This window comes from Falco punctatus (assembly GCF_963210335.1).
Source record: "Falco punctatus genome assembly, chromosome: 8".
Lineage (NCBI taxonomy): Eukaryota > Metazoa > Chordata > Aves > Falconiformes > Falconidae > Falco > Falco punctatus.
The window spans coordinates 63,054,084-63,072,914 of record NC_137588.1 but is presented as its reverse complement, the minus strand read 5'-3'; the positions used below and the strand labels follow the sequence as shown (position 1 = coordinate 63,072,914).

At 45.7% G+C, this 18,831-nt stretch overlaps 1 protein-coding gene across 6 annotated transcripts in view; it reads left to right on the top strand.

Annotated features, from left to right (window-relative positions):
- The first annotated feature begins 12,159 nt into the window (after positions 1 to 12,159).
- RAPGEF6 (Rap guanine nucleotide exchange factor 6) overlaps positions 12,160 to 18,831 on the top strand; it is a 133,045-nt gene continuing 126,373 nt past the window's right edge. For 5 of the 6 annotated variants that reach the window (XM_080400445.1, XM_080400443.1, XM_080400444.1 and 2 more), the window contains exon 1: positions 12,160 to 12,294. In XM_080400445.1, the coding sequence (XP_080256571.1) occupies positions 12,226 to 12,294 (69 nt within the window). In that variant the 5' untranslated portion in view covers positions 12,160 to 12,225. The remainder of the gene's footprint in view (positions 12,295 to 18,831) is intronic. The other variant, XM_080400448.1, reaches the window with a different exon arrangement.

The window sequence follows — 18,831 nt, the reverse complement described above, 5'->3', positions numbered from 1 at the left end:
TATCTATCCAGCACTTTCTAAACTGCTAAGAGAGAGGAACTTTCTCCAACCGCTATGCTTTTGGCTGCTCCTTCTAACCACTTTAACCAGAGTGTCTGTTTAATCTGGAACTTGCTTTTTCTTCTTCGTTAACTCCTTAGCATGAGGTTTTGTGCTGCTGGTAGGACAGACCTAGCTTTTTTCTTAAGGAAAACCACCAAGGAGGCACGGAGAGCTGCAGCGATGTCCCGCCGTGCAGGTCACATGTAGCTTTGCCGTGTTGGAGCAGTTGCGATGCGCAAGGCACAGGACTGTGCACTCTCATCGTTATCTCCTTCTCGAGTAGGATGGGCTGAGGTCGCACTCTGGGACACACATATGTGTCACTTGTGGCATCGCTGGGGTTGGGTGGGACAGCTGAAGGTGGAGTTTGTCCCAGTCTGTTAATGGAAAACACGTGTTTTCCTTGAGTGGCACAGAAAATGAAAGCCGTGTTTCTTATGGAAGTGCGTGTAGTCGGGCTGAGAAAGATGGGTGAGAGCGTTTCCATGAGAAATGAGCATCTTACTTCCTAAAGACAAAATACTTTAGTTTTCTTGGATAATATAATGAATTTCTAGAATGTTTCCACTGATGTCACCAGTGATGGCAGCAGTGAGAGCGCACGGAGGCAAAGCTTGAGCCCGTGTAGGGGTGACGATGGCAGGTCGCTTGGGCAGCTCCCAGCGCTGCCATGGGATCAGTGGTGGGACCTCTCTGGGGCAAACGGCCTCATTTAAAGGCTCTGGCGTGGGGAGCGCGAAAGGTCATTACGCTGCAAAGGCGTTTGTAAACCGTGACTTTAGGAAGAGGGTACAAATGGGTTTGTGCACTTTATTTTCCTGCCAGAGATGCTTTTCACTTTGGAGAAGTTTGATGCATTTGAAAAGACTACATTCAGCAATTCTTCTATAATTACTTCAAAATTACAGCCACGAGCAATTATATTTTTCAATAGCTTATTGAGTGCACTGAATCCTAAGAAATTAACTACCAAGTTTTCAAGGAGCAGATTTATTAATAGCAGCTGTAACTAGAAATCTTGTCTAATTTTGATCACTACCAAAAGAGCTGAAAGGGCTCCTGTTTGCATTTATTAACAATATGACTGATAAAATTTGCGGGAGACATTCTTGGTGAACAAGATAATTACAGCTGTGTTGCGTGTGGCTCAGTAATTAATGATTGTGCGCTTTATTCTGCAAGCTTGTTTTTCTTGTACGGCTCCAACAGTTTAAATAAAGGTCCTGATCTCTGTCATTTCACATGACATTGTTCTGGGGCTGGTTAGGCTGTAAAAGCCATCAGCCTGGAGGCAAATTTATTTTTCAAAATACAGCTTAAATCTGTGAACCATTTCTTAAATTATAGGTTAGGGTAAAGCAGGCCCTTCCCAAGGAAACAGATACAGTTTTTTAAGAACTGTAGGCTTGAATTCATTTACTATTAAAATGGAGGGGCCTGCCCTGGGCTAGTGAGAACCCCCATGTCGCTGGCCATCGCAGCTCTCCACAGCCACAAATTCAGGCTCCCATTCTTAGGGGGACAATAATCCGTAACAGAAACACAACTTTTCAGATAGGTTGTAGTTGACTGTCACATCCTTGTCTGGTTTTTCCAGGGCTCACTCGCTGCTGACCCCGCTGGATCGCAGGCTCCGGCGGCAGGTCACCCTCGGGTCTGCCAAGGGATCGCCGGCTCGGGCAGCAGTCGGCAGAAGCCACGTGGGATTTGTCCAGTGCAAGTCATCAGGCTCAGGAATACGGGGTGAATTCCCTCTTTTTCAGAACATGTACCACAGAGGCAGTTTTAGAGGCAATGCCTTCCATCAGCAGTGTCTGTCCTCTGCCTTCATCACAGTCAAAGCATGAGGGCTCATTAAGCATTTCTAATTAATTTGTGATTCAACTATTTCCTGTTCAGACGGTCAACTGAAGAGGCAGCTGAGCATCATCACTGGAGCACGTGGCGGTCCTGCTACCTCAGGAAGGAAAATACTTTCCCAACAGAACTGTCACCCCCTCCTTGCCCACGATGTTACCTACAGTTTCACCTGCTGGCCCTGGGGGGCTGGCTGACGGCCGGCTGGGCATGGGCCCCCGGGGTGGCGGAGGAGGCCAACAGCATCCTGGCTGGTACCTGAAACGGTGTGGCCAGCCGGCCCAGGGCAGTGACCGTCCCCTGTGCTGGGCACTGGGGGGGCTGCACCATGAACCCTGGGTTCGGGTTTGGGCCCCTCACTGCAGGGGGGACGCTGGGGGGCTGGAGCGTGTCCAGGGACGGGCAGGGGGCTGGGGAAGGGGCTGGGGCTCCGGTCTGATGGGGGGCGGCTGGGGGAGCTCGGCCTGGGGAGGGGGCGGCTCAGGGGGGCCTGGTGGCTCCCTACGGCCACCTGACAGGGGGGTTGGGCAGGGGGGGTCGGTCTCTTCTCCCAGGTAACCAGCGACAGGACAAGAGGAAACGGCCTCAAGTTGCGCCAGGGGAGGTTCAGATGGGGGAGCAGGAAGAATTTCTTCACGGAAAGGGTTGTCAGTGCTGGACCCGGCTGCCCGGGAGGTGGTGGGGTCACCGTCCCTGGGGGTATTTAAAAAGCACGTCGGTGCGGTGCTTGGGGCCGTGGGTTAGCGGTGGGCTTGGCAGTGCTGGGTTAACAGCTGGACTGATCTCAAAGGTCTTTCCCAACCTCAGTGACTCTGTGACTCTGACCACCGCCACTGGTAGGCAGTGCGACAGTCCCTGCACTGTCACCCTTGTGGGGCCTCTGGCTCCTGTCTCCATGCACAGTCTGTCAGTGCCGGCTACCGGCCAGACCCCAGGAGATGCCTTTGCAACTACGGGTAATTCCCACCCCGGACACAGGGTCCTGCTGAGCTCTGTGCTCTTAGTTTTTTACTGTAAAAAAGCCAGGACATACTCTTACTGCCATTTTTGGTTGCAGATTCTTCACCATTTGTGAGCATATCCTTCTTTTCGACCACAACTGGAAAAAACTCTGGAGTGGCTCCTGCTCCTTCAAGGTCTCCTTAACTGCAAGCCCACAGACTGTTTCCATTTCTCTTGGTACCTTCTTGGAAAAGTGCAGTGCATTTGTAACACCCTCCTGCAGACAGAGCCAACCAGTAGTTCATAAAATAGCAACTACTACGCAATTATTTACATAAAAGAAAACACTTGCACAGCACAGGCAATTTTGCTTTGGACAAAGACAGTGATGAAACCCAACATTCAAATGCAATGCAGACCTGCATGGAAAGAATCTGCCCACTAGCCCAAGCGCTGAGAAAAATATTAGTCACTAAAGCAGTTTGAAGAATTCAGATGCTGAGATATCTGCTGGTACCATCCATGGCTTTTAGCATGCCGGTACGGCACTGAGGGTGTTCCCAATGGCATGGAGGGCAGCTGGGGCACTCGGGGGACAGCTTGTCTGCGACGTGTCAAAATACAGCGAGCCCCATTCAGCTTTCCAGAAAAATCAAAGTTTGCTGGTTCAAGTCGTGCAGTCATTTCATATGCAGTTATTAAAAAGAGTATTTCCTTGAAAAGATTGTTCTTGGTGTCAGGGTGTTTCTGGAAGTCAGTGTGCTTCCTACAGCCCTGGTTTCTGCATGAATTTTGTTGTGTTCCCATTTCTAATGGAAATTGAAAATACATTTCTGCCGATAACCCAACCGCAGCCTCTTCAGTATTTCGACTGGGGAACGTTTGCATCTCAACCTTCACCTAGGTGGAATGTAAGGTCTAAAACTCTAAAAAACTGGCTTCTGCCTCAATATCATCACTGTCCTACTTGATAGATCTTTCCCTGATTTTTAAATTCATAGTAGGAAACTGGGGAAAAAAAAAAAAAAGCAGGCCATTCTGCTCTGAGTGACACTACTTCCATGTGGGGTAAGTGACTGGAGGTAAGTGATATTTGTGTACTTAGGTGGCATCTGGTTTTATTGGGCGGTGCACTGAGCTGCGCACTTGATAACTTGCATCACCGTATGAATCACACGATCATCTGACCTCCATCTAGCTGCTGTTCTGCTTTTATTTCCTCTGCTCCCTACAAGTTACAGTAAAGGAAATTCTTCCTGTGTTTCATACACAATGCTTCCTTTCATTCAAGGAAGACTGTGAGCGGTTGTACTTTTAGCATTTAAAAATCCAACCAGTTCAATCATCCACTTGAAAAGCACAGGATGGAGTAACGCTTCCCTCTCCCCGCACATGTAACTCTCCTGCCCCGGCATCCCTGCCAGGAGATGCTGCGGACCCTGGGGTGGGATGGCAGGCTTTGCAGTGAGGGTTCCTCCTCATTTTGTGTGCCGAAAGGAGAAGTGAGCAGGTTTTCCAGGAGCTGTCTGACCCTGCACGCTGGCTCTTGCAGGTGCTGTACCTTCAGCTCCCACGCTGCGCCTGGCGAGGCCGTTCCTTTTGGGTCTGTGTCCCTCCACTGCAGCCGAGGAAGGACGGCTGGCGTTCCTGGATGTCTTGGCTTTTTGATGTATGAAGGGAAAAGAGTCTGGTGGTCTCTCAGCACAAGCACCTCAGCTGTCCACTGCAGGAGAGCTTCTGGGCTGTGAGAAGAGGCCACCCCGAGCTCTGGGACCAATATCCCCTGCCATCACTTCTACCATGATACAGAATTGCTGTGGGATGTTACCAAGGCCAGGGCCTCTGGAAGGAGGGGAGGAAGGGAGGAAAACCACACCAAGTGGAAGAAGAGTCATCTGCAGCTCTTTTTAAAGTTAAAAATAGGCAGGATTTTGTCTTCAGGAGACAGTTTGTTCTGTTATGCTGCTGACATCATGTGAGCATGCCATACGCTTCTGCATTTGAAGACTAAAACCGACACGCTGAAAACAGGAACTTTCTGGATATTCTGCATGCCTGAGACTTAATGGTTTCAGCGAGCTCCCACCATCTCATCCATATGGTTGTGCTTGGGTGGGGGAATGAAACATCTCATTAGCTCTGTAAGGTCATTAAAAGCTGGAGAACAGATCATAAGGAATAATAAGGTTGTATGTCATTGTGTGAAGGCAGATGATAAAAGCAACTGCCTCTGACACCGAGCGCTTCAATGCAAGGGGACCCAGTTTAACAGCACAGAGGAGCTGAGTGCTTGCTAACGCACTAATGTCAGTGGGAGCTGTTTATGCTCTCTTCATCAGAAAAATGAGACCGACAGCATCAATATGCGACTAAAACCAGAGGGATGATACAAGGAGTTTTGGCCCACATAACTTTGCAATGAGTTCACCAAGCATTCCTGGCTCCTGGGCCTGAACCAAGTCTCCTCAAGTGTGCAACATTTCTTTGTAATCAAATTACAGTTTATACACACACACAGAAACAGAAGCACACAGACACGTATCTTCCTACAAACATACAAAATATATGCATACAGTGGAAAGCTGATGTGATGCTGGCTGAATTGTTGCACTGGTCTCAGGGATGACAGCAATGCTCACGGTTGCAAAGTATCCTGCTGGTGACACCAGCAGCAAGACAATGGTAAGAACTGCAAGTCTTCCCCTGCCTTGATCTGGATCCAAATGCTGTAATGGTTCTCGTAGGATTCACAAATAAGTAGCATATATTTGATTGCATAAAGCAGAGAAATAGCATGTCAGATGTTTATCCACAATTTCTTAATCTAGTTGATTGCCAGTTAAAAGTCTAGACTGTTGGCCTGTTATTTGGCAGCAGAAAGGTTGTTTATTATTTTTCCACATGCTCGCAGAATTACTCCATTTACTTAAAAAAGGGGGAGGACTGAACTCCTATTTACTCTAGTCTTCATCGTATTTAAACTGGCTCCTCTCCGTAGGCATGCCCTGTTCTTTTACTAGCTGAAAATGTTGTCCACTTAGAAATGTCACAGATACACAGAACGGTAATATGGAGTTATGCAAGCCTTTGGCTTTTTGCCTCTGAAAACAGCTACTCAGTAGAAAAATACAAATACCATTGCATGTTCTCTCTGGGTTACAACAGGTCACAGTCACAAAATCCCCACTGTTTGTGAAATCGTCTTGCAACTTCCAGTTGTACAACTTGAAGCTGACCCCCGAAATTAATGAAAGAGACATTAAATGTTTGCAATAAGATATGCTGAACTGGTTACTGTTGCCAGATTACCGGTGGGGAGTTTCCCATGGCAAGAGTGTTCTTTCTTTTTGTTTTGCTTTTGTTATTTTTCAAAAGTCTTCATCTTATCTGTGCCCAGCCCATTCTTTTACCCACCCTTCTCTTCCTAATGGTTTTTGGCATGAGGTTTCCTGCTACAAATGAAGAAAATCTTTCAGCTAAAGTCTTAACCTGATTATAACAACAAAGAAAATGCAAATGGAGTAGTCACTAGGCTCCAGATTGCCTCCTGTCAGGGCCAGTTGCCGCCCCGCCCCCCCTCCCCCCCCCCCCCCCCATCTTTAATTTTTTCAGGCTAGAGCTTGGACATCTGTATACTGTTGCTGGATACCTCCAATATCTAGACAGGTCCATATGCTCTTTTAGCTTTTGCCAACGAAGTGCTGGGGCTGGAATCAAGTATCTGTAGGTTGTGCATAGTAAAAATAAAACAGCAGAAGGCAGACAAACCATTTGATAGAAGAGCCTGTTTCGTACAGAGCTGTTTCATTGCGTTTGGGGCAAGAACTTCTGCCTTTGAGCGAACAGCTGGTTTTATTTTAGATGGTATTTTATAACAATTTTGAATGGTTTTGTCAGTTCTTATTCAGTTTTATCAGACACTTTTGATAACGTTGTACACTATACCATGCCTGGGGCAGATTGGATGCTCTGGTGACTTGGCAGGAGTCCTTTCACTCCTGCTCCCGCTCACTCACATTCACAGAGCTTGGTAGTTCTGCAGCAGGGCGGCGGCAGGCGCAGGATGGGCAGCCAGCCATTCCTCACTTCACTGCACTTTTTGAGTCACTCAGCAGCTGGCATGGGAGAGGAATGCCCCTCTTGATATGTGTCTCTTCGCATTTGGACATGGATGGGAGATGAGGTAGACAAGAACATGCGTGAAAGTGTCATGAGACAGCCAGTGCTATTTCAACATAAATAGCTTTCACTGTCCTCACTGGCAACTTTCGGACTCTGTATCAACGCATGTCTTTGTTTTCATAGAAACTTTAGTAAATGAATAGCCAATAACCTAATTAACTGTTTGCTCCTAATTTGGGAACTAGGACTCCAGAAGTGATCTGGTGCACGACTGGCAGGGAGTTACCTGACATGACAGCCACCGTGTGATGTTCCTAACCCTACGATGCATCTCAACCATGAAATATTTGCTATCTCCGAATTCTCACCTGTCCTCCACAAAGCCTTTCCAAAGGACATCCCATAAAGTGCCCTCAGTCGAGAGACATCCCCTTTCAGCTGGGAGCTAAGATGTAGGAAATTGTTAATCTCCCCAGCCACAGCTATGGCTCAGTTTGCTCCACGGAGCAGCTGGGGCTTGTCATCCCCCTCTCTTTGCATGTTAATATCAATCTTAAAACCTTTCAATCTTAAGGCTCACCGTATTCACAGTACATTCACACCAGCACTCAGCACATTAGAGACCCTCAAAGATGTGTGACAGGGAACGTGAAAAGCAAGGGAAATTGCCACCGAAGGTAAAGCATTGTATCCCTGCATTTAGAAGTCGTCAGGCTTCATTTGTTTCAGTCTTCCTGATTAAGGCTGAAAAATAAGGGGTTTACTGTCGTGATGAGCTCCGTCATTGCTTAGGTGTACATGGCTTTCTAGTTTTACCCTTCAGGAAAAGTCTGTACATGGAAGGAAAGCCATGCTTGTCTTGAGTTAAAGAGAACAACGATGAGTATTTAGTCTTAAAAAAATTGTAATATAGCAGAAACACAAAGATCTCACAGTTCTCATGCTTCGTTTTGACATTTTACCATTATCTTTTGCATTGAAGCTTTAGGAATATCCACAGTGGGGGACTTTGCCTTAGCTGGAGTAAAATTAGTGGTACAATACAAAATGACCATTTCATTCTTTCTATTGATTTTGCAGAAATAATTTGGTATTTCATATTTTCTGGGACATAATTTCAGAAATTGAAATTCTAGGTTGCAAAATGCTGCTTTAGACAGGACATCAATGTTCTCATCTGGGTACCTGTTCAGTGTTGGGCCATCTGCAAAAATGTAACTTTCCTGCAAAAGGTGCACTTGCACAAAATCATTAACTATCCCTTTGCCTCCCCACTTTCATGCACTTTTACTGAATGTGTTATATTTGGGAAGTTAATCATCAGAATAAGCATATATGGTAAAACAATCTGAAGAGATTCTTCCCAATGAGGGATCCCAGAACATTTTATTTTCCTCTATTCAGGCAGAGAATTAGTTTGTATGTCCTCCTTGCGGTATGTTAAGCACATACTTACTAGTAGTCATTGCCAATGATTTAAATAAATCTCTGAAGGGGATTTTTTTCCAAAGCTAAGAAATCAAAACCAATAGCCCAATAGCCGTATTGGAGGATGAGAAGAAGGAAATTGCCAGGCTGTAATAAAACTCACGGGAATGAGAAATATATAGAATACATCAAAATACAAGTAAAAAATATTTCAGTGTCTGATGATCATGTATCTTTCCCACTGGGAGAGGTGAGGAAGTTGAGTTTTACCCTGAAGAATCTGGGATGTGCACATGGTCGTGAAAGGCATGAGATGGAAAGACATCTTTGGGAGTGCCAGTGAACCAGAACAATTGAGGGAACATACCAGGAGGAGATGTACTTCGCATTTTAGCTGATCTTCTCAAATTCATAGATGTTTGAAGCAGAAACGTTTAATCTCCTGAGACTGCAACTCATCTGTATAAATAGCAAGACACCTTCAATTCTTATATGCAAGACTACAGATACTGTTCCTTTCCAATAAATAAAAGCCTATGTGATAACTAATGCTTTATTCGGGCAGAGTGACACAATCCAGACAAAAGGGAAGCAAATTTTCCCCTCTGCACAGACAATAGGCATCCTGCTTGGCCACCTCCTTTAATCCCAGCCCTGAAATTACTCACTTGTGAAAGCTTCTTAATTGTGTTTAACTACATAGGCTTTACCATGTGGAGACATAGGCTGTAACACCAGTAAGCAGTTAGGATCATGACACTCGTTTCCATTGTTCTCCAGATATTTGGGAAAATAAACCTGACAACTAAAATAGCCCCTGGAATAATTGCAGCTATTAGAGCCATTACCTACCCAAATTCAGGTATTTTTGGAGTGAGGAAAGTCTTGTTTCACGGGTCAGTTGAGCCAAGCAATTAAATTGGAATGGCAGCTTTGGCTCCTGTCGAGTACCTCTGTCTACCTTACTGCTCGATCCATGTCTGTTGGCTGATGTACAATGAATATGACAATCTGTGTGCAAAAGAAAAAGGAATACTTAGGTTACTGATTTTATTTTCATGTTGAATGCCCACTTCTGCGTTATTTTGATTGCAGGAATGTTAAACAGCTAGAATAGGTGGCAGAATGAGTTACCTCCTAAAAACTAAGATCAGGATGTAAATCATTACAGATCCTTGAGATCTGGCATGCATAGATTTCAGTTATGCTTTTTATTCTAGTCTGCCATCAAGTTCTTTTTTCCCCAGCCACCTGCACTTGGGGAGTACTGACTAGTCTTTTATATCATCTTTAACTATAAACTGAGCTGATAAAGAAAAATTACTTGATTTGCTATTACATCGTTGGTTAAAAAAAAGAAAGAAAAGAACTTGAAGGAAAAAATAAGAAAAAAAGAATCTCTTAATAAAGGATTCATGCTTCAGTTCTTTTCTACTTGCTTCTCCTCCGTTACTCAGGAGAACTTTTTACCTCCAGCTTTTCAATTTGAGTTCCTGGCAGGGAATCTCAGAAGATTCCCACACTACTGGAAATAATATTTTATGTACTCAAGTTGAAAAAGGATAACATGTTCTGCCAAATAACAGTACAAACTTCTGACCTTTGGAACAATAATAGACATGGTATTTGGAAACATTCATTTTACCACAGCAGTTCAAAATGAAGTAAACAAACAAACAAACAAAAAATATTAGTCTCAATAGATTTGATGGGACTGAAACTGTGTCGTTACCTGATTGTTGTTTTTGAGAGCATGTTATTGTGTCTCTAGCAGTTGTAGTGTAATGACTTTATTCTGTTAGGAACAGTTGCTTTTAAGATCCGGGCTAGGCTCAGCCCCAAAAATTCTGCAGTTGAGGAAATGTCAAATTTCCTCAGATTTTTCTTTGAAAGAAACACTAGAAATATTATAAAACAACTTAATAGAAATATTATAAAACAATTGGAAGGGCCAATAGAGTCCTTCAGTACTACAAAGACAATTGTGCCATAAAGGGCAAGCGGTAAAGAGAATGGGAAGGAATAGCTGGAGAAAGGGAAGAAACAAAACCACTCTTGTTTACTAGGAAGGAAAGGACAAACACAAGTTGTGTATCTGCCTAGCTTTGATCTCATGAATTTATAAAATGGAACTTGGTGTAAGGAAGGAAGTCTTCAGGGGCATGTTTGATAGAGGGCTGCTTCCTGGTGTCCCCGAGGGGCCACGGACACTGGAAACACACGTCTGGGGAGGAGTCGGGAACTAGGCCAGGTCCACTTTATAAAACCCTGCAAGACTCCGTGCAACTGTGTTTTATTGCAGGCCGAGGTCCAGCTTCGGTAGGCCGGGCATGCCGGGCACCGCAAGGCCTGGTGGGCAAAGCGGGGATGGGGTCACACGCCTGGGGACGCTGCACCCCACAGCCCCGGGTCTGAAGTCTGGGACTTTTAGAAGCTCAAGGGTTGAGAAGGTAAAAATATTCTGTGAACTGTAACTGTGAGGAACAGGCGGGAACGCCCGTGCGGCCCTGGGGTAATGGTGAAGGACGTCCTTATGGTTGGTGTCATGGCGAGGAAGTTCTCGCTGCCTGTGGAAACTCTTAATGGAAGAAGTAAATCCCATTTAACGTCAAAATGCAATTAATGCAAAAAATCAGTTACGCCCGGGTGTAAAGGCACGGCAGAAGATGTTTTTACGAGACGCTCGGCAGGTGCCCTAGAACGGCAGCCTGTCAGGGGGAAGAGGGCGCGTAGCACCCTGCCGGGCGGCGCTGCCGCCACCCGGGGCATCCCGTTGCCTGGGCCGCCGGGCCCCGGACCCCACGGCCCGGCCCCTCCCGCCCGCCAGGCCGCGGCCCCGCGCCGCCCCAGCGCGCATGCGCGCACCGCCCCAACCCTCGCGAGCCTTCCCTCCGCGCTGCTCCTTCGCCCCGCCCCCTCCCCACCCCACGGCAAACGGGGGCGGAGCTCCACAGCCCCGCCCCTCAGTCCCGCCCCGCCCCTCTTGCTGATTCTCTGGGTTAAAGTGCCCGCGCTCGCACTTTTCTGCTCGGGGGTGATGTGCGCTGGGTGAGCGGGGTAGGGGGTCGGGCCGGCGACGGTGGCTGCAGGCGGCCTGAGGGGAGGAGCGGGCCGAGTTTCGGGCGCGCGCCGAGCCGAAGGAGCCTTTCGCGCGCGTCGCAAAACTCCTCGCCCGCCCGCGTCGCTTTGTGCGGTCGCGGCGGGCGGAGCCGCTCGGCGTAGGGGGCCGAGCGCACGGGGAGCGGGCGGGCGGGCGCAGAGTCCCGCTCCGGCCGGTAACTTCCCGCAGCCCGCGCGGACTCGTCTCCTGCCGGCGGGGCCGCGCTGCCGCCTGGGCCCGCGCGATGGGGAGCGGCGCCGGCCGCCGGGGGAACGCGGCGGCGGGAGCCGGCGCCACCCGTCCCGCGTCCCGCTGCTGAGCCGGCAGCCGGAGGCGCCCCGAGCGTCGCGGAGGAGCCGCCCGCCTGGTGAGCAGCCAGCCCGGCAGCGGGCACCGCGCCCGCCCCAGGGCCTGCCCTCTCCGCCGGCCCCGGCTCCCCCGCGCTCTCCCGCCTCGGCCTTTCCCTCCCCGTCCGGGCCCGCCGCAGCCCGTGAAGCGGCGCGGCCTCGGCCGGGCCCCTGGCGCGGGGAAAGTTTCGGGGCGCGTCCCCGCCCCGCCACGGGGCAGCGGCGAGAGGGGCCCCCGTGGCGGCGGGGCCGGGCGGCAGGATCGGCTGGGCTGGGCTGGGCTCGGCTCACCGCCCGGTGTTTGTCCGCGCTCCCGGCGCGCCTGGAGGCATCGCCCCCGCCTGCTGTTCCCGAGGACCTGCGGACCCGGAGGAGCAGAGCAGTAGAATGAGCGCTCCTGTGGACCCCAAGATCAAACAGGCTTTGCGAAAGAAACCATCAGAGAGGACCCCGGAGGTAAGGGGGCTGCAGCGCCTTCCCCGCCGGCTCTCCTGACTTATATTTTTCGTTATTTTTGCTTTGCGCCGGTCCGTGTCCCGCAGGCGCCCTGCGGGGAGCGCCGTGCCTGCGCCCTGCACACGGCCGAGCCGGCGCCGCAAACTTCTGCCTCGAGTTTGGTTATTTGCTTATTTCTGCTTATTTCCGCTTTCCGAAGCCGGACCTCTCGGGACCGACAGCGTTTCAAACTTCCAGTACCGCGCCCGGTGGGGCATACCGCGCCTTACGAGCTACTTCGGGCAAGCTGTAGGAAGAAGCAGAGGTAGATCACTGAAAAGTAAAATCAGGCATATTTCAGTGATGCAAAACTTCTGGGAAAAGTTAGCGAGCTTTACTTACCTGTGCAGTGATGCAGATTTAAACAAAACCAAACTTAATTATGCTTCACAGACTTCATAAAGAGATATTTCCCCAGTGAGTGGGAGTGTAGAAATGTGCGAGGCTGGTTAGTTACAATAAAACACATTTTCAATTAACTGCCTTCTCTGTCCCTTCCCCACAAGCTAGTCTGTAATCAGCCATGTATTTTTGGGAATGGTAATGCCACAGAGCGTTCATTTAATAATGAAATATGTTTGATAGTATTTATGTTTCGCTGAAAGGCCGATTGGAGTTTGTCTGCATAGTTACCCTAGCTTTTTTTTATTTGTTTCCCTTACAGTGATTTTTTTTTTTTTTTCCAAAACATGCTCAAGAATTAGTGGTATGAAATGATACACTCTTTTGAGTCTGTCCCTTTTGAGACCGGGAAACATCTGTTCTCCCTTGATACTTCATGAAGAGCAGCATGTCCTGCTTGGTCTTCCTTTTAAGTGAATTATCTAAAGAGTACTCGGGGAGATCTGACGCAGAGGCTGCTTCGGAGTATGTCCTAGCAGGATAGAGACCCCAGTTCCCCTCCAAAGCACTCTGCAAGTGCGTAAAATGCCCAGTGTTTTCAGGTCCAATGTTTACTTTGCCTTGGGATACCGGATACATTCCTCCTTGTGTTTCTGCTCGCTAAATTAATGATGAAGCAGTCTCTATTTCTTATTTTTATCACTCCCCTCTTGCTTCAGACCTTTCTTTCCTTCCGTTCAGCTGTAGTCTTCGGTTAGCAAAATTCCTTTCCAGTGTGGTTTGCAGTGTTGGGCAACTGGGTTCATCACAGCAGTGTCATTCAGGAGCTAGCATACCACGCTGGCTTGTCACGGGTTTGACTTTGGGGAACAGGTAATGTGGCCTGGCCCGAAACATCTGCCCGCTGCTGCTGCTTGCTAAACTGATATCTCATGGCTATGTAGGGCTTTTTAGTTTTAGTTTGGTTTTTTTTTTTTTTTTTTTTAATTAAGCCATCCCCAGTTCCCCCCCCCAGCAGTTGTCATGGAATTCTTTAGGATTGTCACATTATTTTGGCCAAAATTGCCTTAAGATAGATATTTTACTTAACCTTGTAATGCTAAACTGTCAGATATTGTTGTGTCCAGCTGCAGTGGACCATGCTTGTCGGGGCAGGTGTAGATCTATTTAGATTCCCATTGAGACTGACAGTGGGGTTGTGTGCAGGTTTGAATTTGCCAAGGTATCTCAACTGTGGAAAAGAACACACCTAACCTTTGCCAGTCTAACTAATAGCATCTCTAAAATGATTTTAAAAGGCCATCTTAATTCCCTTGTTAATCTGGTCCTTTTTTTGGCAAGCATTTAGGGACACTGCACAGTGAGACTACTTGTGATTAAAGTTAAACATGTACTTAAAACTTGGCAGGATTGGGTCCTCTGTTCTTGTTGCCTGTTGCTGAGTGGATAATTACAGCCAAATCACTTTTGTTTTCTTTGGGTGCTTTTGTTTATGTACATTTAGAAACTGACCTGATTTCAAGCAAAGCACTTTGCTGTTTCAACAGCATGGTGTGTGAGGGGTCCCCTTGCTGGGATCTGTACTACCTTTTCAGACACAAAGCAAAAAAATTGATTCTCCCTGCCATGGCTGCGCTCTGCTGAATTTCCCAAGCGTATGCTCTGAGATATGATGACAGATGGATATAGGGTGATAAGGGAACCAGAGGAAACAATTGCAGTGTAAATTATTTTTTTGTTTGTTTATCGCACCAAGTGTCCTGCTTTGTCAACTTTCTTCTATCTGCTGTAGGCTGCAAGGCTTGTGTCGGCTTCCCTGACCTCTGCTTAGCGCAGCCATCGGGGTCAGACCCGTTTCAGGTGTCCCTGTGCAGGGTGTACGAGCTGGTGACTCCTGTCTTGAAGGATCCAGTTTGTGCACAGACAAAAAGTGTGGATTCATTTCTGCCCTCCTACTCTCCTGGAAAGGTGTCATCAGCTCCTCCCACACCAAATGAGCTGCATGGGGCTGCTCATGCCCTTGGACTGCATTTTTATACAGGAAAACCCCTGAAATTCCCCAAACTCCGATTTTAAGATAAGCCGAAGCTGCTTGACCACATGAATTTCGCTCCCTTTCAGTCCCTTACTGCCCCCCTCTCTGATCTGCAGTTTATACGAGCAGTTTACCTGGGTACTACAAATTACAGGGTTGGGGCTGCGCTGATTAGCAGTGTGGTCTGGTGCTTCATAACTATCATCTGTACAGCCGTCACTGGAAAAATACAGATAAATAATCCATACGTCAGATTTTGCTTATGGGTGCTACAATTATCCATGTGATTCTGATTTTTAGGACTTTTTCGTTTTACTTTGTAAGATCTAAGGAACTAAGAACGGAGATATTAAATAATTCCCTAAAATAAGTAAATTGTAGAACTATCTTGATAGCTTGCTCAAGTAAAAATTTTAAATCTTGATGCTACAAATATTTTTGTTTGGAAAAATCTCTGTTAGGGCAAGTTTTCAGTGTTGTGGTAACATTCCAATGTTTGCTAATTGTTGAGTGTATAAAGTTATGCATATTAGACATGTACACACTTGATTTTTTTTGGTTGTTGTTGCTCAGATACTTCATGTGCTATAATCTTTAATGTATTTGGTGGAGGGAATTATTTTGATGAACTCCTAGAGATTGTAGCTAACTTCTAATGATGTGTACATTTTCACGTAATATTGTTCTGTTTATTCTGTTACTCCATTTAGAAACTTCCTTTAGTACTACCAAAGCCTGGGAAATATTTGAATTTTTTTTTCTTGTCTTTCTTCCCTCTGCCCTGGTGCATCATAAAAATATACAGGTATGTGATGCAAGCTTACCTTTCTTGTCTGCTTGTGGACAGATTGCCGCTCCAGGAGTAAAACTTACATCCTGCTTGAGTAAAACTTATGACTAGTTGGTTACATAGGTTGACTGTGACTGTGTGCTGACACTGTATGGGAATCTGCCTGTCTCTCCGGTTCAGTCTGAAAGTGCAGAATTTGCAAGGGTTTTCTCAGATGTTCTTTTTGATGACACATTATCCTAAACAAATCATCTCTTCAGCGCGCACTGTCTTGTCACATAGAGGAAACCTCTGTAGTAATTGGACACAATCGCTTTTTTAAAAAAAGCAAAGAGTGTAATACTTTATATTTGAACTATAGGATTTCATACACTTGTTAAATATTTTACTATCTGGATTTTTCTTCCAGGGTTGTGCTGATGTCTGTGTGGTGTTAAATGTGCGAGTATTTACACACACAGATCCTCTGGTTCTAACAGGTTGGGAACGCGGGATTCACATTCCTCCGTGCGGTGTTCTAGCTTTGTGGTGCACATCAGGGTGCCTGTTTCCTGTGTCACAGGTTGGGGACATTAGTGATTTGGGAATATTTTAATAGAAGGAAATCATTTGTTCAAAGCAGTAGGAGGGAAAGACTAATGTTTATGCCACTACGTGTGCATGCTGTCGTTAAAGGTTTAATTTTTTGAGGCCCGGAATTCCTTATCATTCCATACAAAGGCAGTGATGTTAGTCCTTTGGGGAGTGGTTTAATGCCAACCTACAGATAAGGTCTCAGTGACTGATCAGGCAAAGTATCAAATGATTATGTTACTTTTTTTTTTCCTTTTTCCTTTTTTTAATTCTCCTGTGAGCATGCTCTTTTCCATTTTTAATGGGTCTTCTTTCCCACATAGTCTCCTTTTAGTTCTTCATGACTTTATTCTAGATAGTATTTCCTTTCAGTGGTTCAGAAGGCTTTGATTGCGTTGGACTTAAAGAGTTGGAGTTTATTTTTATACTTCAAGCTCTTGTATTTTCCTAACTTTGTCTTGTTTCAGTAATTCTCAATTAACGTTAATTCAGCCTCATTTGGCAATACTAACTCCTCCTTCTCTTCCTGTTCCCTTTTTATTAATACAGTGGAAAGAGGAAAAAACCCAGTTTGCACAATTGTGTCATAACAGTGTCTGCTGTTTGGAGCGTGTATGTGATGCTTCTCAATATCTTATATATAGAGAAATAGATCTGCATGAATCTAAATCATGCACAAGTAGTACATTGATGGGCATTATAAAATGGCTGTAATAAATAAAATAAATTATTGCTGACAGCATAACAAAGGCACTCTTGTACTGTAGCACAGCTGAGCCAAACAGAGGAGAACATCTGCTTCTTGTTTCCAGAAATAACTGGTATTTTGAAGTGGTTTTTTTCATCCTTTTAATTATTTTCTGTAAACTCAGTAGGTGAAACAGGGGATTAACCTTTGTTAAAATCCATTGTTTCTGTAGTTTGCAGTGAGCTTTTAGGAGTGTTAATCTAACAACGGGGTTGTTTTTGGATAGCCATGTAATGTAATCGGGATTGTAGAATCACTACAAAAATCCTTATGCTTGCATTTACCTTAAAGCTGAAAAGAAATTTGTATTAAATGAAGTTGCAGATGCTGGGGTGTATTTACTAAAAATTCCTTACTGTTAGTATGTGGGCCTCCTAAACAGGGAAAGAGAAGTGATGGAAACCTGACTCCTGTCATAATTTTCTACTACCTAACCTCTGTCTTACATTTCCGTTTCCATTTTTTTTTTTTTTTTGTCATCTATTCTTTCATAGCTGATGCTTTCTAAGACTTTGTCATGTGAGTAGCAGTTCTGGAGCTCAGACTCTGAGGACAACCAGCAGTACCTGGTGTTAAATACTCGGGCTTGTTCTTAGCTCTCTGCTTTGGTGTCTGCCAGAGGGCCCCCCCAAACTGTCTCATCAAAGGTGAACTGACTGGTGCAGTGTAACTTTCTTCCCTTTCCTTGCAGAGACTTGGTTCCATCTTTGCATGTGACTGTGCTTGGAAGTTGGAAAAGACCTTTAAAGTTGATGTATTGGTTATCCCTGGTGATAACCAGAGTCATTGCAAACACGTACTGACATGCCTGCAGTTTACTACTAATAAATTCCTGGCTGGGTTGTTCTGTACCTTATGCAGATTGCCTTTCTGTACTCATATGACAACAATTATTATTTACAGTTACAAGAACATAAAACCTTGTAATGTAATTACGAATACATTACAAGCAGTCTTGTGAAGGTGACAATTGCAGTCGTGTTTTCGTTCTGTATGATTGAAAAATTCAAAGCAAAACAATCCTCTATTTTATTAGTAAAAACGTTGAGTGACTGCAGCTTTAGAGGGAGTTGGGAGTGCATGCACTCCGGTCCTGCATGCGGCTTTGTCGACACCGTGTGCTGTTGGCATCTTTCAAAGACTAGAAAATACTGGATTAGTCTCTTTAAATAAAATGTGTTGTAAAACCTCTTTTCTTTTTATAGCCATCTAGTAAAATTAAAGTTCAGAACAGTGGTACCTGAGGAGTGGCATGGATATCATATTGGTGGCTGACAGCTCTCAAGATTGTCATATTCACAAGCAGAACATAAGTTTCCTTGTTAATGAAGCAGATCCTGAAATTTTTACTTTTAATGAAACGGTAATAAACCTTCTCTTTTTCCTTCTGTGCTTCCCTGCCACATAGCTTTCAGTTGAAGGTAAAACAAAAACACTTCATTCCCCCCCCCCCCCAAGCTGCTCATCAAATTAATGTATTTAAGCTCATGATAAATACAGCGTTGACAATCCTGGAGGATTGTCTGACAAGCCTCAGAGCTTTGGGAGAGCTGCGTCTCTTCAGCTGCCAGCTTGATGAGTTAGGAAATTTTTAGTGCTTACATTTTTCTCTATTTTGTCTTGTAAGAATGCTTTGGGTTGGTAGTTGTCTCGTATTATTTTTAATAATTAAGATATATTATTATATCTTAATACAGTGTAGTCTGGTAAGTCTCCATCTCAATTAGACCAGTGGTTTTCCTGTAATAAAAAAAGCCAAGCATGCAAACTCAGGTGCTACCTCATTTTACTTCTTGGTAATTAATTTTCATAAACTTTGTGTTTGCACCTTGTTTTCCAAGATGATAAAGAATGATGTTTTTTGATTGACACGTCTCAATCTTTTATTCCAAAAATGCAAACAGATACCAGTCAATGCATGTTTGCTGGTAGTCAGTCAGTCGTATAAACATCTCTGGGAAACCAGCACAGCTAAAATGTGGTGTCCCCCTCATCATGACTGGGCAAGGT